This window comes from Vipera ursinii (assembly GCF_947247035.1).
Source record: "Vipera ursinii genome assembly, chromosome: 6".
NCBI lineage: Eukaryota > Metazoa > Chordata > Lepidosauria > Squamata > Viperidae > Vipera > Vipera ursinii.
In genome coordinates, this window is record NC_139515.1 from 45,419,197 (window position 1) to 45,445,731 (window position 26,535).

Consider the following 26,535-nt stretch of genomic DNA (forward strand, 5'->3'; position numbering starts at 1 on the left):
ATAGAATATAGAATAGAATAGAATAGAATAGAATAGAATAGAATAGAATAGAATATTGATTAGTCTTGAGACCTTATCAATAATATAAAAGAAAAATAAAATACATAATAAATATCATTGTATTTCCAGGATAAAATACAATGATAAAAACATATGTGGTAATATGAGGAATCAGCAGTCAGATGAGTGAATCTTCTTTGCAGGGTACCCCAATTTTTTTGATGTTTTAGATTCTTAGCTTAACTGTCTTAATTAAAAACTTAGCAATTCTGCTTACAATAGATACATTGGAGCAATCTGTAATTTGGTTCCCAGTGGGCTGTTCTTCCCAAGATGGATCATAAGTATCTAACCTTAAAGGGGGCTTATAATTGACAGTTGAACAAAACATGAGCAATGTTTTCAAGGGCTGGGGTACTGCTTATGTAAGTCCTCTGATGATATGGCAAATCATGGAAGCATCCATATTTGGCCACGGAATCCAACAACTCAAATCTTCTGTAGATTAGGCCTTTCTTAAAAATTGTGACAAGCTCATTGACATATATTTTTCAGATTGGATAATAGTTTTGTTCCTAGCCAAACAAAGGGTTTTTTTAGCCAATAACTCCATATCAGTTTAAGAGATATCTAGGACGCTCTGTTTAAAACTTTCTCTTGCCTGGGAGGCTGTTGAGAGTAAATACTGTGTAAAAAACCCCTGTGGTAAAATAACTTTGGAAATTGGGTTATCTAGGAATTGGTCTGAGCCATACTTATTTGTTCTGCTAAACATCTTTAGGGAAGTCTTTCAAGGTCCATAAAATGGATCTTCTGCTAGTATGTGAAAACTTTAATTATTAAATAACTATGTATGGAATACAATAGATATCTGTTTCTGCTCTGACCTCAGAGGCTGATATTTTCTTATTATTCCCTATATGCATCCACTTCTAAATAGCTAAAAGTTAAAACTTGTTCAATAGACTTGCTAAATACCATCTCTTTAAGTTTGGTTTTATTGATGTTAAAAAATTAAGAGCACAGTAGGTATTTAGCTTTTGCAACAGTCTTCTCAGGCCTATTTGGGAATGTGCTACTAGGACCATGTCATCAGCATATAATAGGATATTAATAAATTTATCATCAATCTTTTGTCTGCAGGAATCCTGGTATATTATTGTCATAAAGATTAAAAAGCATTGGAGCTAGATATAAGAATGATATGTTAATTTCTATGGAGCAGAAGTTTTCAAATTTGGGGTTGAAAGTGTCATTTACTTTTCCCCTCCATTATTATTCTTCATGGGTGAGATGTTATTGTGAAAATGGCATATACCATTGAGGCATCTACATAGTTTCCAAAGAATACATTCATTGCTGACCTTGAGATAATATAGACTGAAAAGCAGTTTAAGGCTTGTTTTGTTCTATTCTGTTCCCTGTTCTACTTGTACCAGGAGGGAGATGGATTGTGGATATTTGCATGCAGTGGTAGCAAAGGTTGAAAACTGATATATCATACCACTCCCCAGAATTTTTTTTTAACATTCCTATTTTTGGAACAAAAAGTTAATGAAGGGCACTAGAAAAGCTGCAATATATTACTTCAATATCCCCCAAATAATATGATAAGTTACTCTAACAAAACTACCTGCTGTGATTACAGGTTAGTCAATAACAAGACAATATACCCCCCTATTTCATATTTTCCTTATATGACAACTTAAAGAGAAGTATACAAATTCTTTCTTTCTAAATACCTCATTCACTAAATACTAAGTTGAGTCACTTTGGATAAACCCGCTTGGTTATCTCAATCTTTCTGGCCAGTGGCGTAGCGTCGGTTGTCAGCACCCGGGGCAAGGCAAGTAATTTGCGCCCCCAGATAGTCCCTCGCTCTCTCTCCGCACCGCACCGCATGCCTGGCACCCCCCCTCCACAGTGGGCGGCGACCCGGTGGCTCGGCTCGGATTCGCACAGCCAGCACTGCAGTGAGAGAGAGTGAGTGAGCCAGGCAGGGGCAGAGAGCTGCGAGTGCGAGTGCGCCCCCCCAGATGTTGCGCCCGGTGCGGCCGGCCCCCCCTGCACCCACCACACTACGCCACTGTTTCTGGCTCACCCCATTTTGGTTGTAAGTTTTTTTTTAAATTCCATTTATATCCCGCCCTTCTCCGAAGACTCAGGGCGGCTTACAAGCTTAGCAGTAGCCTTCATTCTATGTATATGCCTGCTTATTAGGGCTTTCACACACCCCAAGCGGCATTATTACAAAGTCAGCTTAATTGCCCCCAACAATCTGGGTCCTCATTTTACCTACCTCGGAAGGATGGAAGGCTGAGTCAACCTTGAGCCTGGTGCGATGCGAACCTGCACTAATTGCAGGCAGCTGGTGTTACTTAAGGAGGCATTAGCCCACTGCTCCACCAAGGCTCTTGAAGGGGAAGCATCACCCATGGTACACATGTACAATGCACTTATCCATACATCAGTGCAAAATCTCTGTACAATATATCAGTACACACAAAAACAGAGTATAATTATGCATATTAGACACATATCTAGAATGAGAAACACATCCAAAGAAATACATAATAAGTGTTATTACTACCACTGTCAGATCTTTTGCAGCACACTCAAGCATTCATGCATACACATACTGTGTAGACAGATAGGGTCTGATAGGAAAGCACCAGGTTAAAATAAATACATTTTTGCTTTGCAGTAGTTTCTCTTGGAGGAAGGACAGTCTGGGAGATGTTTTCACTGGACTGCTGATATATAGGAACAGTTCCTTGTTCCCTGGGAACTGCAGGAGAGGGAGGAAAGGTCATATGTCTCAAGGAGCTGGTGGTTAGATAATGGACAGGCATAATTGGCAGGCAACACTGCAAGTTTCCAAAATGTGGTTGGAAGTAAAAACATTTCTTCCCCATCCTTGTTTTTGAAGTAAGGAGGCATTAGCCCACTGCTTCACCAAGGCTCCAAGTTGGGTTAATGTGATACAAATAACTTTCTAATAAACAGTCACAAGAAGAATATATTCTGCTTTCAAATTGTTTTTAATAATGCAAAAAGAGTCATAAATATTTAGATGAAATGTTGTTTTGGCATTGTTTTTTCATGCTCTATTTATGGCTAATGATAGTAAATGAAATAATGTAATTTACCTCAGGTCAAACATATTTTTTTTACCATTTAAAGTTTGGGGCACATTAAAGAGTCCTATGATTAGGGTTACAAGATATCTAAAAAGGCAAAGGAGGACACGGACAACTGGAAAGGAAGTCAGGAAAAGGAGGACACACTAACTCTTAAATTTTCTTGGCATCTGTAACAATTACCATGAACTCCCCCCTCCCCCCTAAAAAGGTACTTAGGCCAATATGTATATAAAATTACTTTTTCCAGCATTAAAAAGACTGGTTGCAATATTTGCAATTGCATTATTTTCCCAACAGATAAAGAACATATGCTACTAATAAAATAGAATTGATGACATACTTTTCAAATTTCACCATAGAAATGTATGACGTGTCATGTGTGCTTTGAAGGCGATGGATTGAAACCAATGGTTGGAATCAGGAAATAAATTCAATAACATAAATCTAGGCTATTGAGTCTGTTAATAGACAAAAGAAAGAAGCAGTTTACAAGGTCACAGTACATGAAAGCTTGAGTGACTACTGTTGTGAAAACTGTCCAAATTAACAAAACAAACACACAAACAAAAATGCTCAAAAAGAAGGACAATATTTGATTTTAAGGCTATGCCTGCCAGACAGAGGACATCTAGTAACATTACCTATAACCCTTCCTCAGTTATTTTTTTAATAGCTATCTTTGCTCTCATTTTTCATTTTTACTGTTTTGATTCTTTCTGCAAAGCTCTTTGAGATATTTTGGGATAGTACCTTTAAAACCACATGAAAGCTTCTTTGGATCAGCCTGTGGATTATCTAGCATTTATACTGTAAGTCGGAGCCCGTTATTCCTCTGCTATGGGGCCCTGTCTTTCTGTATACTTCTGAATGCAATCTAAAATGCTAGTGGTAACCAGTATGGCCCATTTGGGTAGTTTAAGATAATTGCCAAATGTAAGGCATTGTAATTTTTAAATCTGTTTATAATTATAGGCATATTTATAATACCATAAACTTCAGTGTAAAATAAACTCCTATAAGTCTGTTTCTTGATTCTTGATTCAATTATAAGGGTTGTAAATTTAGGAAAGAATACAGAGGTTTTGAAAGAGGTAGGTGTCTTCTAGGTGCTACTGCCAGCAGGGACAAGAAGCGTATATTTAAGATGCCAGTGAGGACTGTGATATGGATGTTATTGTACATCTTGCCACTAATGATCTGTCCCAAAAAGATGTAATCTCTGTGCATAATGATTTCCAGAGCTTGGGGCAGGAATTTAGCAGGGTAGGCTGTAGGCTTACTCTTTCAGAGGTTTTACCAGTCTATAAGGAACAAAATGGAAAAGGCCAGCGTATAGCAGAATTTAATATGTGGCTAAAGGAGTGGTGTAAAGGAGAAAGCTTTGGTTATATTAGTTATGATGTCTGCAGCTGGTCCAATGAAAAAGTGTACAAAAGAGATGGTTTGCATCCATTCAAGAAAGGGACTGAGTTACTTGGCAATAAATTCACAGATTTTCTGGAGAAATATTTAAACTGAATAAAAGGGACAGTGAGTTAATTGACACAGAACATTTCTGTCCCTGGCAATCTAAAAATTATAGGGTTTTCAGTGCATGTAACATAGATGTGTGTGTGTATAAGAATATCAACCTTGCTGTCAAGCAAAATCAAGCTTTTAATAGCGAGTGCCACACCAAGTACACTAATCAAACAGGTGGTAAGAAAATAGGGGGACTCAGGCACCACACTGGTTATGTAGAAAGTAAACACAGGGTCAGTCATAAAGGACTCAAATGTCTATACATGCACAGAGTATGAGCAATAAACAGGGTGAATTAGAAATTCAGGTAAATGAGGGCAGATATGATATTTGTTGCCATTATGAAAATTTGGTAGGATGAAACTCACAAATGGAACACACAGCTAGAGGGATTAAAATTATTTAAAAGAAACCGGCCAAATAAAAGAGGAGGTGGAGTTGCTCTTGCTATAAGAAATAACTACATTTCTACAGAAATAGAGCACAATAATGATGACAATATCTTGAAATGCATTTGGGTCAATATAAAAGGAGAAAAAATGACAATGCCATAGGTGTATACTATAGGCAACCCAACCAAACAAATGAAATAGATGATCTTTTTGCTAGTCAGTTAACTAAGGTATGTAGGAAGCACATCACAATAATAATGGGGACTTTAATCACCCTGACATAAATTGGGAGACAAATTCTGCACCAAGTGGAAGATCAAATAGATTCCTGACAAACCTAGCAGACAACTTTGTCTCCCAAAAAGTAGAGAAGGGAACTAGGGGATCAGCCATATTGGACCTAATTCTAACTAAAAGAGATGAAATGATAGAAGGTGTTGAAGCCACAGGAACCATGGAGGGGGACTGATCATGCAATATTGGAATTCAACCTTCTGGAAGCACAAGCAATAGAACATAGTCAAAGTAAAGTCTTGGACTTTAAGAGAGCTAATTTCAACAAATTTAGAGAGGAGCTTGGGAAGGATTCCATGGATGAGAATCCTCAAGGGGAAAACAGCTCAAGAAGCTTGGGAAATTTTGAAAAGTGAGATTATAAAAGCCCAGTCTAGCACAATACCAACAAAGAAGAAAAATAACAGCTCTCAAAAGAAACCAGCATGGCTGCATAAAGAACTCTCTGATAAATTGAAAGACAAAAAGGACAAGTATAAAAAGTGGAAACAGGGGCACATAACTAAGGCAGAATATCAGAAAATAGCTTGAGCCTGCAAAGATGAAGTGAGGAAAGCTAAGGCTCAAAATGAACTAAAGCTTGCAACAAAAGTAAAAAAAAATAACAAAAAAAGCTTTTTCAACATGTGAAAAACAAGAAAAAAGTTAAGGAAATGATTAGTCTATTAGTGGGAGCAAGAGGCATTAAGGTGACAAGCAACAGGGAGAAAACAGAACTACTTAACTTGTTTTTTGCATCTGTCTTTACACAAAGGGAAAAAACAGTCCAACCCATCAAAAACAGTACCGTAAAAAAGAGATTAGAAACACAAGTTAAGATAGGCAAGAAAACGGTAAGTAAGAACCTGTCCACCCAAGAAAAGTTCAGATCACCAGGACCAGATAGAGTACACCCCACAATTCTGAAGGAACTGGGAGATGTGATCTCAGAACAGCTGAACTATATCTTTCAAAGATCCTGGAGAACTGGGGAACTACCAAAGGACTGGAAAAGAGCTGATGTAGTTCCCATTTTCAAAAAAGGGGAAAAATGGATCCAGGAAACTACAGACCCATCAGCCTGACCTCAATACCTGGGAAGATTCTGGAAAAGATAATCAAGCAACGAATCAGCAAACACCTAGAGGCAAACAAAGTCATTACTAAAAGCCAACATGGGTTTGTCAAAAACAGATCATGCCAGATAAATCTTACTGCACTCTTTGACCAGGTATCAAAATTAGTGGACCAGAGGAATGGTGTGGATATAATTTACTTGGACTTCAATAAGGCATTTGATAAAGTAGACTACAACCTAATACTTGATAAGACAGTTTCTTCATGTATTTTGCAAAGTTTTTGGACATAGTTCCCAGTGCCCCGATCACAATGAGTATCACTGTTACATGTTTCATCCATAATTGCACAGTTTCGATGGCCAGGTCGCGATATTTCATAATTTTTTCCAGTTCTTTTTCTTCGACTCTGGCATCTCCTGTTACAGCGATATCAATCAACTGTATGCTTTGGTTCTCTACAACTGCAATATCTGGCGTGTTGTGTTCCAAATGGTGATCTGTCTGTATTCAAAAGTCCCACAAGATCTTCACACTCTCATTCTCAACAACTTTTTCCACCCTATGTTCCCACAACTTTTTGGACACAGGCAAGTCGTATTTTGTATACAATGCCCACTGGATTAATTTAGCAATTTGGTCACATTTAGCTTTGTAATCAGTTTGCGTGATTTTGCTGCACTCACATATTAGATGTTAAATAGTTTCAACTTTGTTGTTGCAAAGTTGGCAATTTGGATTGTCAGTGGATTTTTGTATCTTTGTTTTCATGGCATTAGTTTGTAGTGCTTGTTCTTGAGCAGCCAGTATTAAGCCTTCCATTTCTTTCTTGACGGTTCCCATCTTAAGCCATGCCCATGCCAAGTTGTTATCACATTTTCCTTCAGTGTTTTTCAAATGCTGTCCATGCAGAGCTTTGGTTTTTCATCTATTTAATCTGTCATCCAGCTGTTTTTCCTTATATTCTGCCTTTGTTTCTGTTATTTTTATAATGCTCTCTGTTTTCACAGCCTGCAGCAATTTTTCTGTACTTTGATTCACATAGCCATTCAAACTTTGTTTTTCTTCTTTTACAGTTTGGTGGATTTGCAATAGCCCTCTGCCCCCTATTTTTATTGGCAGGTACAACCTGTCAATGTCACTTCATGGATGTAGAACATGGTGCGTTTTCTGGTCTAGGTTTTCCAGATCAGCCAAAGTCCAGTTGATAATTCCAGCTGGATAGCGTATCACTGGGACTGCCCATGTATTAATGGCTTTAGTTATGTTTCCAGCATTCAGCTTTGATTTTAATATTTTGCAGATTCTCCTGATGTATTCCTTTTGCATTGACTCTTTGACTATTATTATTATTATTATTATTATTATTATTATTATTATTATTGTTGTTGTTGTTGTTGTTGTTGTTGTTGTTATTGTTATTGTTGTTATTTCTCTTTCCTATGTCTGCCTATATCTTTTATATTTCTAGTTCTTTTAAGTCTAATATTCATTTTCCTTATTTTTTATAAAATAAATGCTGTTTATCATGAATGTTAGTCTTGGTCATGCAAAATATTCCTGAATAAAACAGTCCATTATTACTGCTTTAGCATATTCTTTTGATTTTCAATTTCTCCATGCATTTTGAGAAGAGACATTCTTAATCCAAAGTATCTGTGAGAATAAATGTACTGCTCCTTTATATTTCATGTTCTCCATGGCTATTCATGTTGAAAAACATTATGATGCAAAGCTCTGGGGGAACATTTTATCTTAGGTTTTACAGCAAAGTACATCAATCTGAAGCTTCATTTGAATGTTATGTTTCAACCAATTTAGAGGTATTGTTGCCATTATCTATATAAAACTCATATAAATGTACAAGAATAAGTTATGTTAATAAACTATCTATATTTGTAAGTGGATCATCATGAAAAAGGAGTTGGAAGATTGCTACTAATTGATAGAAAGTCTCCTTTAAATTAAACTTAATTCCTGATGACTTCATGAATACATTCATAAACATTTCTTGGCACAAGTATGGAAATAGTTTACATTTCCTATTTCTGGATTGCTTTTTTGATTCCCCAGAGTAATCCATGCAAAAAGTAGTGGCAGGAGTTCCCTTTTGCAAAGACTTTAGTGCATCTCAGGTAAAAATGATGATGATTTTGTTGAGAAAATTAGTTTATCATAACAATTGTTAGGTCCTATTTAAGTTTTTTATATTCTTCTTTTAGATTGCTTATCAAGGATCCATAAAAATCTGTTCACTTATGTCTGATTTTAAGTATGATTGGCCTTCCTACAAATTATATTGTCAAATATCTTGCTGCATTTTTACAACCTTACATTGAATTTATGTCAATGTATATTAAGGATTCAATCTGTTTACCCTGTCCTATATGAAGGGCATAAGATTTCATTTACAGAGACATAAATATTAGCATACATGTAAAATCAACTTGTGTGACTGCATAGAGAAACTATGAAGATTTATAAACATCCCAGCAACTTTAACAAGAAGGAAGAGATTCTAAAAGTTAACAAAGCCTGGCTTCCAGCTTTAGATCACCCCAGGATAAAACAGTTCCTAATTAACTCACATGATATAGAATCTTCAGCAGTCTTACCCGAAAGAATAAGAAGTAGGATATATTTTAAAAACAGTTCAATAAAGAATTAGCTCCTTTGGAGCATGTTCAAATTAGACCAATTACAAATTCACCTATAAAGAACTAAACAAAAACTATTTTTACAGAATTCTGGTGATACTATCCAATTAGAGGTTAATTTTGTTACAAATAACAAGACCTCACTCAGTTCCTGCACAGTTGCCTATGAGCACTGAAAGTGCTCTACAGATCAAATTACTTTGCCATTGAAGATGCCAGCCACAGCCATGAAATGTAAGGATACCAGATAATTAAATGACAGAGTAATCACTAGTAGATTTTTTTTTAAAAATGGGTTTTTACAATGTTACTACCAAATATCCTTACATTTCCAATGTTTTTTTTAGAAAATGAATTATTAGTTTTAGTAATCAACATTGGATAAATATTTTAACTAGTTTTCCCTAAGTGTAATATCCACTATTATAAATAGTCTTCGAATAAATCTCTGGTATTTTGATTACCGTATATTAATCTCTTGTACTTTTGTCCACATGAAACTACAGTATGTGGAGATACAAGATATGTATATTTCTCTCATTCTCTATTTTTTCTTTCAGAACTTTAGTAATTAAGGATGAAGGAGGAAATGCCCGAGGGAACAATTATCTTTATAATGTCATGGTATCTCCCATCACAAATTTTATTATTGTAGATAATACGATTAATGCTAACAATATTAAAATATAGTTAAACATACATTAATGTGTAATTTGCCATCTCTGAAAATAGCATTTGACATATGAAGTGCTTTATGCCCTGCAGTTTTCAGCTTTTATGCCCTCCATGCATGGCATTTGCACTATTCTGGCATTGGTGTTACCTTGCACCAATCCTCTGGAACTGCTTGCCTACCAAAATCCGGATGGCCCCCGACCTTAGCACCTTCCGGCGCGACTTAAAAACCTTCCTGTTCCAGCAGTCCGGCCTGGCCTGATAGCTCTTGGGGTTTCATTTGTTTTTTTACTATTGTTTAACTGTATACCTACCTTGCTCTGTACACCGCCCCGAGTCCCTCGGGAGAAGGGCAGTATATAAAAACAAACAAACAAACAAACAAACAAACAAACCTTACTTTGTTCACAGATTTATTTATTTATTTTTATTTATTTTAATTCCATTTATATCCCGCCCTTCTCCAAAGACTCAGGGCGGCTTACAAGCTTAGCAATAGCCTTCATTCTATGTATTGTCGTTCTCCTGCACAATTGAGGCAATTTTCTTCCCTTTTGGACACAGCACAACTCACCTTGCAAACATGTTCAATTTTGCGATCTACAGTGTTAGAGCTCAACAAGACTTAGGAATGAATTATTTTCTTATACTCAGAAGCTCTTTTCTCATGCTACCTCCCATCTTCTACCTCAGAAGTTTCCAGTAGATGTTAAGTTTCTTGTCATCCCTTTAATCCTTATAGCTGCTCAGCTTGATTTTCCCTACTTATATAAGTAACACATACCAAACTTGTATAACTCTTACCCTGGACTCAAATGAGTCATTTTCCTCCCACTGACCCCCACGCATAGTGAGACTATGCTTTCCCATTGTAGCCATACATGGGGAAAATGCCTGAAAATTTATTGTGTCATGCTATCCCTGGCTTTCAAGGGGGATTTATCAGCAGGATGAATTATGTCTTGATAACTAGGTAGTTTTCCCTCATACTAACACATTTGTTATAAAATAGCTAGAGAAATGCACATTGAGTGAACTGAAAACATGGTGGGGAGGGGAAGTGGGGGCGAATAGCACTACATATTTTACCCTTTTTGTATTGCACTGGTGCAAAGGGATTTTATTACTAAGGAAGGTACTATAATTCAGGGGTGAGGAATTGACAGTTTTTGTATTCTCCTAGTGGTTGGACACAGTGAAGCACAGATGGGGTCATGCCTCATTATTCTGAAGAAAACAGTCATGATTACGATCTCACAGTCAGCTTCTAAGAGCTTTGGCAGGATTGTATAATGGAAATTATCCATGAAGAAGTTGTAAATTGATCCAATACCATCCCTGCCACAACATATAGAAATTATCTAATGTTAATAGATGACATGTACAGGTCTAGAAAAAAAGACAGTAATGATCACTATGTAGATTGTATACTCCATACGCTTAAAGAAGATAAGATCTTTTCCTGATATGGTCAACTTAAGTAACTTCGTATTACACTGAGAACTATGAAATTTTGGATTGCCTAAGGCCTTACAATATATATATAGCTGAACTCATTGCTTGTAACTTTAATAATTGTACTGTCCTAGAGGAGTTTATCTTTTACAAGCATTATATATAAATATAAAATATGGACTTGTTTCCTCCAGATATACTGTCAGATTGTATTCATGAAGTTTTTTCATCTGATCATTTTCTCAAAGATTTATTTTCTCTTTAGCATGTCAACATCTATCCCAGAGATAAATTGTTTAGTACTGTAAACTGTACCAGGAGGCAAAGTTGCATTTTTTTTTCATTCTCTATATGATGGATTTCTCAACATTTTCTCAGATAAATCACAAACCATTCTCTTTAACTATTCCAGCAAAGGAAGCTTCTATCATTTTGTGAAATATTGACAGAGTTCCTAGTGTTATAAGTATACATTTCAGGAAAAACATGCAAACATTTTATTTACTGTAATAATAAATTCATCCATGCACTCTATTGTGAGGATAAGGGCCTTTTTGTTAGCAGTAAGCATACCTGGAAGACTACAAACTCAGTTATCTTTGTAAATGCCTAATTCAGATTAGGAGACTGTATTGATGAGTATTTCCATTCTCCCCAGAGTCAGAAGAGACTGCATGATATTCTTCAAATTCTTCATTTCTGGCTTGTGCTTAAAACTTCATTCTGACACATGAGAAATTCAGATTTATGGTGTGTGCCTAAGGAGTAATTTTTTTTACAGTCTTCTTTTAAACTCCTTAAAATCTTTAGCATGTGGCTAAGGCAGATAAGAGATCAAATCAATGACTTTGTAACTTAAGTAAGAGTTGCAATAAAGTATGATAATTAAAGAGCTAATATACACTAAGTGCCAATAGGAAATTACTCTATAGACTTTGAACTAAAATATTTTAGCTAATAAGTACAGTGCTCTTGATAAAGGAATCTTAGAAAAAGCTATTATATTTCTATGTAATGAAATATTCTACTGGCACTTGAGATACTCTCCCCTTTTTTGTTTTCAGTGCTTGTCCAAATTTCCATTTGTTAAAAATGTAATGTAGACAGAGGGATGTAAACATAAAGTACTGCTTTAAAAGAAAACTATCTGCTTGCTAATGTTTTCTTATCAAGAAATTTACCCTATGTATTTATTATAAAGTCACAAAACTAATAGTAAAGCACACTTTTTTCTTCCTTCAGTCATACTATTTTAGTTGGATACTGGGGTTATGCAAAGATTAGAATTATAAAGGCAAAAACAGTTTTCAAAGGCATTACAAAACCATTTCCTATCATTGTGCAATAATTGCACAGGCCCAGGAAAATATATTGCTGCTTTAAGATGTTTGTAATGTACTGCAAGAAAATCAACACCTGCTTCTAATCTCATTTTCCCTATTAATTTGTATCTATACAAATCCTATTCGAAACATATAGGGTTTTCTGACTTTTCCTAATTATTGTTCCTAATAACTATCTCAGATAAACTGGAACTATAATTCTCAGAGATTTTTTCTGTCATAATTACTGTTCATATTGGCTGAGAATTCTCGCAGGTAGTCTAGCACTTCTAGAGAACGCTAGTTTATGGGAGTTTGCTTTAGAGCAATGTTTCTCAACCTCAGCAATTTTAATATGTGCGTATGCTAACTTGGGATTTCTGGGAGTTGAAGTCCACACTTCAGTAAGAATTATTATATTTAGTATTGTAGCTTCAAACTGCTATCACTTTAAACATCAGAATTCAAATATATTATGTGGAATTCACATTGGAACTATTGAAGCTTCCTGGTGTATTTGTTTAAAATTAAAATAGGCCAAAATATATCTTAAGGCAATTCACAAGAGCACTTCAAATTTATTCTCCTCTTTTTATGAGAGTATTTTAAGTGTCATTTTATGATCCAAGCTTGACATAGTTTGTTCTCTAATGGTAATTCATGCTGTGAATTTCCTAATAAGCTAAATTTCATATTGGCATCCAGCTGTGTCTGCCTATGTCAACAAATTTTTAATTTGTAATAGAGATTTGAGTATTGTTTGTTGCTTGTTATTTGAAGGGCAAACATAACATAAAGGTTCTTGTATGTGTCTTTTGCAACTATTGTCCTTTTTTAAAAAAATGTGTTTCAACCATAGGGCAGTATGAGTTTCCAAAAATTAAAATTTTTTATTCCAAACTATAAAATTATACAATTTTACTTAACATTTTATTTATACAATTTTAGTACAAATGAAAGAATAGTCACATATTGCTTTGGTGTTGCTCTAGGTTGAAAAATACAAATAGTAAGAGAATGCTATGACTAGAGTAAGACAGAGAAAACTATACTATACATATACCTATGGCTCAGCAGCTCCAGGCTGTGTTATCCTCTGATCCATGGAGTGGTAGCCTTAGTGGCTATGGTGACTTCACCAAACTTTATGGAGGAGAGTATTAGTAATTACAAATTCTACCCATCTTCAGGACTTGGAGAATGCTTTGTGACATGAAATAAGGCAGATATTATTTTAATGTAATAAAACACATAGGATATTTATAGGATGTTAAGTTTATAAAATTAGTGGGTTTGATATGCAGAAAAATATTCAGAATTTCAACATGTTTGATATATAATGCATTCATCATGCTATTCCCTTTGGGAGTAAAGCATTGAAATACAGACTGCAGAAGGAGAGTAGGAAATAGTAAGATAAAGAAATTAAAAGGCAAGAAAAAAGAAAAGGAAATATGGCTGAAACATTTCTCATAACTAAGGAGAAAGGGCCTGCATATTTTGTCCCCAGCATAATACCACATTGCATTTCTCAGATTTTGGTTTTTATAAACTCTTGCATACTTTCCATTAAATTTATGACACCATCAGACCCTATGAATTCCTACTGTCAAATGAGCTCCTAATAAATTAGGTGACACTACATATTTGAGCTCTTTAATTAAATAATTAAGCCTAAATATTCAGTTCTCTGTATGTGTTAATCAACATTAATTCATAAGATTAGACTAATTTTCTTCAGACCTGATATATCCTTCCTCCCTCATATTTTTACACAAAACTATTCATTTCATTCATTACTTCATATTCTTTATTATTTGCATCTCTCTCATTCTGACCTAGAATCTTCTATATGCCATCATCATCACTGGAAGGGACCATAAATCACAAATCTCTATTGCAAGTTATTTTTAACAATTCATTTCAAAAAATCAGTCTTAAAGTCTAGCCTAATCATCGGAGAGCCATTGGGCTTCTAGAAACATGCAGATGTATAAACAAGCCATTTAAAATGGCATCTTGGAGGCTAGCAAATGTCCTCTAGAATAAAATTATATAATATAGGCACAATAATCCAAAATATTTTGATTATTCCTGGTTACCTATGCCTACTGTAAATTGCATTGATAAATTCTGAAGTTTCATTAAAATTCTTACTATTTTCCCATTCAAATACATCTTAGAATTGCAGCCTTGGATATATATTGACACTTATAGATATATATTAAATATGAAGAGTAAATGCCAAATGCAGTATTTATCAACATGGTAAAACATAATTAGTGAAAACTGTAATATAAGCTCTAAAATAGATTTAGCATGATTTTTTTAAAGAATCTTATCTTAAAATTCAGAGAAAATGACTTCACACTGATCTTACTTGAAATTGCTTCACCCATTTGAAACTTCATTCTATCCAGAGCAAAAGGTTATTCATCCATATCTTTAAACATAACTCCAACTAAGCTGTGAGTATGTACGTTTCCTGTTAAATTAGAATCACTGGCAATCATGAGATGCACTAAAAGAGGACATATGTTTTGTCCAAACATATATTTGTATGTCTAAAATTAAATTTCTGGGTGCTTGTTCAACCATAAAAAAATCCTGGACTTACAGTGTTTTAAATCTGAACAACAGTATTTCATTTGTACTGATTACTCTTGTAGAACTAGTTGCCTTTCTTATGCATTAAATCTCAATGTGTGATACTTAAATTATTTCATTCAAAGATATGCTTATGAACAATCAATAGTGGGGAAGAGAAATATTGTGCTTTTATAACATACTGTTTATGTTGTTGCACTCGAATCAGTAAGGTATAAGTTTAGTAGCTCTGTTTGAAAATAATCCCATTTCTGTATGTTCATAACTTCATTTTTGTTTCTGTTTTTCCCCCCAACAAAGCTTATAATGAAGCATATAGCTTCTAAAATGTTTAAGTCAAATACTTTTGAGGGATAATTCTAAATGTAATTAATAATAAACCTATAATTATTCTGAAATAAATACTGGAATAATTATAAATTTCATGTATTACCATGAAACTGCTTGGATAACAACTCATTTTTTTAAAAATTGTGTTTGCAGGGTGCAGCTTTAATTCGAATGCTGGCTAATTTTATGGGTCACTCAGTATTTCAGATGGGCCTACAAGTATGTAGAAACATTTATTTTTCATTTCTTATTTGCTTATCTTTGCATTTATGCCATTGTATTTCTATTGTACAAGTTTCTGTCAATTTTAAAGACTTGATTAATAGGAGAAAAACAAGGTTGTGTTACATTAATATTGCATCATGTAGAAAATGAAGCTTTATGTGTAGTTTTCCAAGGGTCAAATGGGTGTGTTTTTTCCACCTTTTGAGCAAATTTTCTGGCATCTAATTTGTATGAGTGTTTAATTTACATGAGCATTTTTACAATATGTCACTTTAAGGGAACGGATAAACATAAAGGATTTGTTCAGTGACATTTCTATCTTAATAGAAGAACATATATAAAAGTGCAGAATTCCCTATTAATAATAGCAATCTCACATAAAATTATTAAGCAAAGATTAACTATATGGTTTTAGGCATAACTGAAGAGATTCCAAAAAATTGTTTACCGTTAAAAAGAAATTATTATTGAACTTATATGGTTTAATACAGAGTATTATTACAAGATCAGGAAGAAAAAACATAAGCACAAAATAAATAAATAAGACATTAGAGAAGGCCTATGGAATCTTCTGTCCTTTAAAACATTCTGTGTTCTGTAGCAATTAATGTTAAGAAAATTGTTTTAAAATGGTAATATACTGGCTCATTACTGTTTGGAAGATAAAGTAGAATAAAATAAAGATAAATACAGGGAGATAAGTTGTTGTATAGACCCATATATTATTGGGCATGATGTGATAAGAAACTGTAGATGATATGTAGATAATTACAATTTTGTTGCACATTGCACAGTAATGGATTACAGGTAGTCTGTCATGGTTCCGATGAATGAGACAAATCAAACAAATTGCAGGCGTATTATTTATCTAAAAAGTATTAGTAATGAAATGAAACATTGGCACTCATGGAGGGATGCCAGAATCTGAAATCTCCTCCCCCCAAACCCATCATAACACACACACATTCCCTGCCCTTATCTACACGTCATAAATCACATTATCCAATTAGTTTTACATATGAGGTTTCATTTACCATTCTGTACGCAGGCTTGCAATCTTATCACAACTTCTGGGTGATTCCTCCCTCCCAACTGAAGCAATTAAAATAACAGGCTGTCTCTTATATTGACAGTGCAAAAACATGTCAATGTTTGCAGCATTGACATAGTCCTTGAGTTACAAATGGAATGGAACCTGCCCATTCCATTCATAACTCAAGGATTCATGGGAATGAATCTCATACCTTGAATGTGATCACTCCCTACTATCACCCACACATTTGCTAATTTAATGTGTGGGCAAATGCACAGCTTGTTAAGTGAACATGAGGTATCTCAGGGTGGAGAAGACAATGGAGGGGCTAGTGATGGAATGGGCCCCCTGCTTTGGACTACCCAAGGCCTCCCCTGAACCACTGAAATACCTCATTCTCCCTCACCTGGGGCCCCACAATTGCTCTCCCTGCCACGCCGGGTCACTTACATTATGAAGACCTACCTCCTCTCTAGCTTGTTTCTTTGTCTGCTCCCCATGAGAGCAGAGGGAGAGGAGGATGAGCATGCCCTGCTTGGCTTTTCTGACTCACTGGGCTGCTGTCCACTTCTGAGTCTCCTCCAAGACTCCCAGGCTCAGTGTGGGAAAGTGTTTGCACGCCAATGGGAGGTTTGGGGCAATGAAATTGTGTTTCATGCAGAGCCTAGAAGCTTCTGGATGCCTTGATCTCATGGGAAGTCAAACACCCATTCTCTGCAAAAGTGGATGGGTGCCTGAGCAAGAGATCATGGCTCTCAGAAGCTCTCAGCCTCTGGCTAAAAAGTGTTTATACTGGAGGAGGCTTCCGCCACCCAGAATGGACCTCTGGAGCCACATGGCTGCCACCCCCGACCTCCGTTCTGAGCAGCAGAGGCTCTGACATCCATAATGGAGGTTAGAGAGAGTGGCCACATGGCTCTGGAGGTCCATTCTGGGCATTGGAGGCTTCCAGGCTTCTACCATCTAGAATTGAACTTAGGGTGGCGGCCACATGGCTCCAGAGCTCTGTTCTGTGAAACTTGGGACTTGGGACTCTTTTCTCGAAGGCAGAGGCTTTTTGGCAAAGTTGGCAAAAAAGGCTTTGCAAACTAACTGAAGACTTCAATGTTTCAGCCTTTACCTCCATTTGCAAAGCTTTTTGCCACAGATCTCATCCAGGCCTCTGTTTGCAGAGAACAAAAGCCAAAGTACTATGAGATCACATGAGATCAGTAGCATGAGATCTCGTGCCACTGACCTCGCGAGATCTTGCAGTACTTTAGGCCTCCATTCTCTGTAAACACACCAATGTCCTGAAGCAGCAAAACAACTAAGAAAGTGAAGACTCTCTAGATCTTCACAATATGAGTATCCATAGACCTAGTGCCTAGGGAGACCCGGGGCAGGAGACGGGGTGAATAGCCAGGATTAATTTTGCAGTGCCTCTGCAGTTGTTCAAAAGGGTAAATGACTGCCATGGTGTGGCAACATTCATGATTTCAGCACTTTTTTTGTAAACACTAGTTACGCTTATCGCGTAACTTTAAATATTCACTAAGGGACCATTCATAACCCAGGGATTACCAGTATTTTTATATTTATTTAAGGCTGGTACCTGTAAATAAGCAAAGTATAGATTGGTGTATTCTTAACCCAAATGTTAAAGGTAAAGGTAAAGATTTCCCCGCACGTGCGTGCTAGTCATTTCTGACTCTAGGGGCCGGTGCTCATCTCTGTTTTAAAGCCAAAGAGCCAGCGCTTGTCTGAGGACATCTCCGTGGTCATGTGGCTGGCATGACTAGATGCCAAAGGCACACAGAACGCTGTTGCCTTCTCACCGTAGTGGTCCCTATTTTTCTATTTGCATTTTTACGTGCTTTCGAACTGCTAGGTTGGCAGAAGCTGGGACGAGTAACAGGCGCTCACTCTGTTACACAGCACTCGGGATTTGATCCACCAAACTGCCGACCTTCTGATTGACCCAAATGTTAGAACTACTCAAATTTGACAATGATACCTGCTTATCCATTAAGTGGATATTTTGATGTGTATTGATTTTCTGCTGGAACAGCTATTGCATCCAAAGTTCTCTATAGCCAGGAGAGCTTTGGTAGGGGTGGGGTGGGGGTGTTATTATATGTATCCCATTTTGGACTTTATGGTTATTATATTGTCTATAGTGAGAAAATTAATTATATGTCTAAATGATAACTTTATTGTCACTTCGAATGTACACCAGTCGGCATACATCAAAATGAAATTTCGTTGCATACAGCTCTCAAAGGGTCACCACCTCTGATATATACTCCTTGTTCGGGGCCCGCTCAAATTTCACATTGTCCATTTTAGTCTCTAGGGAGTGAACGATGGCAAACAGGACAGATGGAAATGGGGCTCCATGTGGATTAGCCCTCAAGTTAGCTTGTATTCTGACAACCTCGCCTTCTTTCCTTTTTCTGATCCTTCCACCTTTTCCTTAAAGAGGCCTTGCTTCTTTTTCGTCATGGGTTTAATATAGTTAGGATCCTAAGATTTCTGACCTAACCTATCCAATTACACTTGGATTTTTTCCAAAACCATCAGTAGAACGTACTTCTTTTGAAAATAGTGCAGAAATCATAATATATCTCATCTAAATGTTTTTTAAATAAAGAATTAGTAAGCATTTGTAAAGCAAAATGCAGAATTTTGTGACAGAATTATTGCATAGCATGGACAAAGTAAATAAGAATATATTGTGCATCCCTAGAACATTTGCTGTAGGTCAAGTATTTTAAAGTACAACTGGTTAAATAATAATAGATTTTAAACTAACTTACTCATCTGAAGTTATTCCTATTGGGCCATGGAAGAGATTCAGGTTGGTGAATTTCAGACTCTGAAGTCTGCATATAGGTATATATTTGTAAAATAATGTAAAGCAAATAATAATAATAATAATGCCTATATTCTTAGACACTACCTTAATAATTCTTAGGTCCTTGTTAGGTCTTGAATTATTAAGTTTCTATCAGTCTTAGACTATGAATCTAACTGCAGATTACTAACTCATCTAACAGTAAAAATGTTTTTTTTAATTGTGGGAGCAGAGTTTGAATGTGGATTTTTATTTTCCAAACTAAAACAAAAATGGAATACAGTACTGCAAAAAATCAAGACCCAAACTTAACCTTCTCAAAAAAAATCAATAGTGAACTTACACTTTGGAAAGTATCATAAAATTGATACAATAGTACTTAACACTTCATTTATACTTTTATTAGCATGATTCATTTGTATTAATTATGTTTGAAAAATTAATAATCAGCATATCTGGCACACCTGATGAAAAGAAAGAAACTGTGAATAGAGAATATTTATTTTTTTTTCTCTGTCAAGATAAAGACTTCAATAATTCCAAACAAATTAATGTTTTTAAAACAATTTAAAAGCAAACAAGCCAAGGAAAAACAAAAAAACAATGCAACTCTATTCCTTTAAAATCTTTTAAAGTAAATCATATAACAGACAGCTGTGATTTATGAATTATGTATGATGCACTCTGTTACTTAGAGGTGTCCTTTAAAGTAAATTGATGTTCACCTGAAATACAATTATGGTTAGATGGAAAGGGCAATCAATCTTATCTGTTTTTAGTAAGCTTTCAATCTGAAATTTAAATAAACTCCATCTGGGATCAGGGCATATATTAATATGGTTAGTCTATTTTCACCCAATAAACTGAGAGTTAAAATATAAAGCAAAACTTAAATAAGCATATTAAGTGCATTATTAAAAAAGATGCATTTAGTATAGCAATGACAGACAACATCTCCAGGGAGCATATTCCACCCAGATATTCAGAAATGGTTGATTGGTTCATTTTTGAAACAAAGTTGAATATGAAATAATTTAAAATACTATTTCTTTAACTTTCTTCAATATGTCTATATCCTGACATGGTTCATAAGTGTACATATTTGATTTAACCCAGTACCCAGTTTAAGATAATAAAGTGTATCTGTAATTAAAAATTAGTAAAGATTATAGAAGACTAAGGATTACCTGACTGTATTTCAAAGAAATGAATATAGACAAATATAAGGTAGAAACTGAAACCTGCACTTAGCTACAAATGTCCTATGATAGAGCATTCAATTATATTACTTAATATAGACAAACAGAGGCTAAAAACTGCTTTTATAGTATCACTAAATAATGACATTTTGAAGTATTTAAGATAAAGTAAGAGGCAATTATGAATAATAAATGTGCACATGCCTTACGGCATGCTCAAAGAAAAGATAACATCATGTTGGAAGATCTGCTTCTCTATGTTTTGTCTCACTGAACTTTTTCAACCACTGGTTTTTAACGACAATAGAAATATAGATTAATGTAGATTCTCTTTTTTGACTTCTTTATATTCCTGTTTAACATGAGCTACTTGCCTCAAATTCCTTTTAGTACTATTCAGAGATTTTTTTTAATCACCTAGGTCTCATGTTCTTTGTTCCAACAATCCCTTTCTTTCTGTCTACTAATAAGAGTGCAGATATTATTCAAGTTCCATGTATTCTACCACATTGTATGGTCTTTCTTTTTTAAAAAAAATATATAGGCTATAGCTTGATAGGTGTATAGGCTTTCTGTCAAAATTTAATTATCATAGTAAAGTTTTCTTAGTTTTTCAAAATGATATGTAGCCTTATAAATTTATGAGGTAGGTAGGTAGGTAGATAGATAGATAGATAGGTAGATAGATAGATAGATAGATAGATAGATAGATAGATAGATAGAGCGAGTGAGTGAATGAGCCAATTTGGTCTAGTGGTTAGAAAGGAAGAAACCATGAGTTCAGAATAAGAGGAGGTTGATGAGTTTTATAGTTAGATTTGTAATAGATAGCATGCAAGTGGAGATTTACTGCTTATGATTAGAAATTGGAATACCAAAGTTGGAAATATGAAAGAGGAAAATGTAGTTGAACTGTATGGCTTAGGAAATCAAAATGAAGCAGGAACCAATTTATCAATTCTTGACACCCCAATGATTTTCATAGCAGACACTGTCATCAAAGAATCAAAACAATGCCACTAAACATGGATAGTTGGGGTGGAAGCAAAGAAAGAAAGAAAGCCAACCTCGCCCCAAAATAAATTTTGTTAGAAGAGATAAGATTACAACATCTGTAAAGACATTCAAGATGGAGACAGATACAGAAAAGTAGGAAAGTCTTTCAAAAGATCTCTGAACTCAGAAGGTAGTTCCAGCCTTAAATTCATATGCTAAAAGTTGCAGACATGACTTTGCAACTAACAACAACAAAAGGTTTTCAATGGAGAGATTGGAGATCAAAGGAAAATGGAAGGCATATACTGAACACTGTACCTGAAGCGGTCAACATTCAAGATGCCTTGGAAGCTCTTCCCTAGTTACAAGAATGTCTAATATAAGAAAATGAAGTTAGATTAGGACTTTTGAAATTAATCAGAAAGCTACAAGAACTGAAGAATACTCTTTGAAATACAGTATGTTGTGCAAGAGAAGAAGAATAGCTCACAGTTCTGAAAATCTATGTTAGCAAATCTGGAAAATAAACAGTGGCCATCTAATTGGGAGAGGTTAATATACAGTACATTCCAAAGCCCAAAAAAGGAGACTTAACAGGATGTGCAAAATATCATACAATATCCTTACGTTCCCATGCTAGCAAAATAATGCTTAGGGTCATTCAACAGGGATTAGAGACCTACATGAAAAAAAAAGCTGCTAGCTTGAGGAACACAAGACATTATTGCTGATGATATTTTTTTAAAAAAATATCATGATGGACTTCATCAATTACAGAAAGATTTTTGATTGTGTTGATCATGTCAAGCTGAAAGTGCCCAAGTAAATAAGAATCCCAAAATATCTTATGGTCCTCATGAGAAACTTATATAATGGTCAGGAAACTATAGTATAGTGAAACAGACTAGCTCTAGGTTAGTAACACAGTGAAAAAAGGTTCTATACTCTCCCCTTATTTATTCAACCTACAAGCTAAATATATATTAAGGAAAGCTGGATTAGAAAAAGGTGATCACACTTTTAAAACTGGAGGAAGAAACATCTATTATCTGCACTATGCTGATGACACTATCCTGATGCAAAGGATCTGCAAGCCTTAATATTTAAAGTCAAATAGTACTGTGAAAAATAGTAAAATTAAATATATGGAAGATCTAATTAATGATAACAAGTAGAACAGTCAGTCTTAGAAATGGAAGTGAATATAGCATAGTTCTACCTTTTAAGCTCAAGCATCAACAGTAAAGGAACAAGCAGTTAAGAAATGTGCTGCAGACAAGCACAGGGTAGGGCAGCCATGGAAAAGATACTTAAATATCATGATGTGTCTATACTTACAGAGATCAGAACCATGCTAGCCATAGTATTTCCTCTAATAGTCTATGGAAACAAGAGATAGACTTTGAATGAGCAGGACAGTATTGATGCTTTTGAACCTTGGGGTTACAGAAGACTCCCAGAATACCATGGACAGCCAAGAAAACAAAACTTGAAAGAGCAGGTTGGGGACACATCATCATGGAGAAAAATATATCTATGTGATCACTGCAAGTCAACAAGAACTTGATGGAACATAATCAGTCAGTCAATATGTTTTCCTTGAAAGCACTCATATGTCATTATCAAAGAAATAGGAAACAAAAGAAATCATTAGGAATTCTTTGCAGTTCTTCTCTCTATGCTTATATTCACAAATGGAAACATTTATTACACTTTTTTTTAAAAAAAGTACTCATGTCCCACTTGAAATGAAATACTTTAATAGAGATATCTCATGTATTCTGTCGTCTGTGATGTTTTTTACATCTGTTTGTTTTTAACTTTTATATGGTTTGATAATTTTTAAGCCAATGTACATTTCTGTGAGCTTCTCAGTATTATATTTCATTTGCCATTTAGCAGCTCATTGATCATAAATATGTGTATCATTCTGAATTGCAGTTGCTGCTAAATTTGTTTTCATCACTCATTTTGATTTAGTGCATCATCAGCAGTTTACATTCATTTACTGTGGGACCTCCTGTCTCTTTGATAAATTTACAACTTTTGTATTTTAGGTTGCACTGTGTATATTATCCCAAGCACTTTTTATCTTTGGTATTACTCAGAAATTTAAAGTTCTGGCAATAAAATAACCCAACAAAATATTCTCTGTTAATATAGCTGTTTGGGATTTGTTTTTCAGTTATCCTAATAGCTGGGGAAATATTTAATTGATGCAAACTAATGAACAGAAGACTTTCAGATGGATTTTCCCCTGCAAGAAGTGCCTAGAATCCATAAGATACTTTTTCTTGTACAGCTGGATTAGTTTAGGTTCTTATTTATTTGGAGTTTTACTCTGCATAGCCTCAAATTAAACTAAAACACAATAACCAATAGTAAAAATGAAATAAAATGATAAAAGCAGCAGAAAAACACATATGCACATAATTTAAAAAAAGAAAAAAGAAACTGCCAATAAATCCAGAAAAGATACAAGCATCTAAAGCCATTCAGAGCAAGGTGCTTGGAAGCATTTTAACTAAAGTGACTCATAAAAGATATTTTAGGATTTCTGTGACTGTATCTTGATGGTGACAGGTATACATCTGCCTCCCTTGGACTGGAAAAAGCACAAAATTGCCTTGACACTATTGTTGACTTTGGCAGAAATAGCTTTATTTCCTCCTGCCCAGCTTGGAATCTTGAAAATTATGCCAAAGCTGACACTTATTTAAGATCATTATTATCAATTTTCCATTAATGTTTGTGGTGTCCAGGTCTTCCCAGCCAGCAGTGTTCCGTAGCTGCCAAAAATGGTAACAGAGTCCTAGGCTGCATTAACAGAGGGATAGAATCAAGATCATATGAAGTGTTAGTACCATGTTATAATGCCTTGGTGAGACCACACTTGGAATACTGTATCCAGTTTTGTTCGTAATACAAAAAGGATGTTGACACTTTAGAGAGCAAGATGAGCAACAAAGATGATTAAGGGACTGGAGGCTAAAATATATGAAGAACGGTTGCAAGAATAGGGTGTATCTAGTGATGAAAAGAAAAACTTGAGTGATATGACAGTGTTGCAATATCTAAGGGGCTGTCACAAAAAATGGTGGGCAACCTATTCTCCAAAGCACCTTCTTGTTTTGAAGACAAAACAAGAAACAATGGATTGAAACTAATTAAGGAGAGGACCAACCTAGAAATAAAAGAAGTTTCCTGACAGTTAGAACAATTAATCAGTGGAAGGGGTTACCTTTAGAAGTTGTGGGTGCTCCATCACTGGAGGTTTTTAAGAAGAGATTGGACAACCACTTATCTAAAATGGTATGGAGTCTCCTGCTTGAGCTGGGGGTTGGATTAAAAGACCTTCAAGGTCCCTTCCACCTCTGTTATTCTGTTATTTTTAAGAAAACCATAATTTTGGTCTTAGAGTATTTGATTTTATAAATTTTTATTATAAATTTCCAACTCCGGATTTGTAGCTCCTTTTATATCTTCTTCTTCATCCAATGGCCAATAATAGTCTCACTATCCGAACTGCAGTCCTAAAGTTGCTGTGTCACTTTCTCCATCTTGGATCCATTATACTCCTATGTCTTATAAATCAAAAGTTCAAAGTCTGTCCAAACGATTCACTTTCCTTCTACTTATAGTCCACACTCATTTTTCCAAAAATTCAGTCTCCAAGACTCAAAAACATATCTTTTCCTGTTACCTTTCTGTCCGTTCACCTGGTCTCATGGCTAGTTTATGATCTTCTAACTTCCTGGCTTCCTCCTCTTGTCGCTCTCTCCTACCGCCTTATCCCTCGTCGCTTCTCTTGCCACTCGCTCCCTCTTGGTAAGGCACCCTCTTCTAGCCAGCATCTATTTCAAAAGCGCTCCCTTTCACTTTTTAAATATCAAATCTTGGAATTACTTTTTGTCAGATCCGATACACCATTGTTTCACTAGGTCGATGCTAGTTCCGTCCCTCTGTCAGATTTTCCTCTCAGCCATTACTGGCCTCCTTCTCCCTGGTCCACTTGCATCGGGTTTTCTCTGGATCTCCAACATGGGCCACCGCTCATGAAGGTTCTCCGGGACACCCGCAACTTCGGCTGTCCCTCCAGGACCTCCTATGGCTCTGAGGAGCCTGTGCAGACACTAGGTGAGAGGCTGTGTGATATGGAGAAGCCCATTCACACAGCCGCCTGCTCTGACAGCTGGCCCTGCCCCTCCTTTTATAATCAAAAAGGAAAGCGACTTTGATGGGACAGGAAGATAAAGGTGATATATAAATATAGATAAAAAGACCACATAAATATAAATATATAGACTGACAGCTTGCCATATTCGTGAAACAACTATATTGCTGCAATTGTTGACTGCTATAATTGGATAACTTAATAGAATTGAAATAATTAGCTACCGTATTTTCTGGCATATAAGATGACTTTTTAACCCATGAAAATCTTCTCAAAAGTTGGGGGGTCGTCTTATACGCCCAGTCGTCTTATACGCCAGAAAAAGAAACATAAATCAATCGAGCGTCCCCATTCTTGCAAAGCAACTTCAAGCCTCCTTAGTCCAGTCCCCCCTCCAACGTGACTCTCCCTTCCCACCCCCAAGAGCCTCTAAGCCCCTTCCCCTCCCCCTTGCAAACGCCAGACCCCGGGAGTGGCAGGAAGCCCCTCACCCTCACCCAAGCGGCATCTGAGCATAAGCAGAGCACGCCCTGCCACCCGCTATCTCTCCTGGCAGTCTGGACAGCGGTACTTGGCAGCCTGGTGCCCCTCTCGCCCGCAGACCACGCAGCAGCCCTCGCC

At 35.7% G+C, this 26,535-nt stretch overlaps 1 protein-coding gene across 1 annotated transcript in view; it reads left to right on the forward strand.

Moving 5' to 3' along the window:
- Positions 1-26,535, forward strand: part of TRHDE (thyrotropin releasing hormone degrading enzyme) — a gene marked incomplete at both ends in the record, with an annotated part of 255,621 nt that overhangs the window by 149,694 nt on the left and 79,392 nt on the right. Inside the window, 1 exon segment of the mRNA XM_083365939.1 lies at positions 15,605-15,670. Coding sequence (XP_083222065.1) covers positions 15,605-15,670 — 66 coding nt within the window.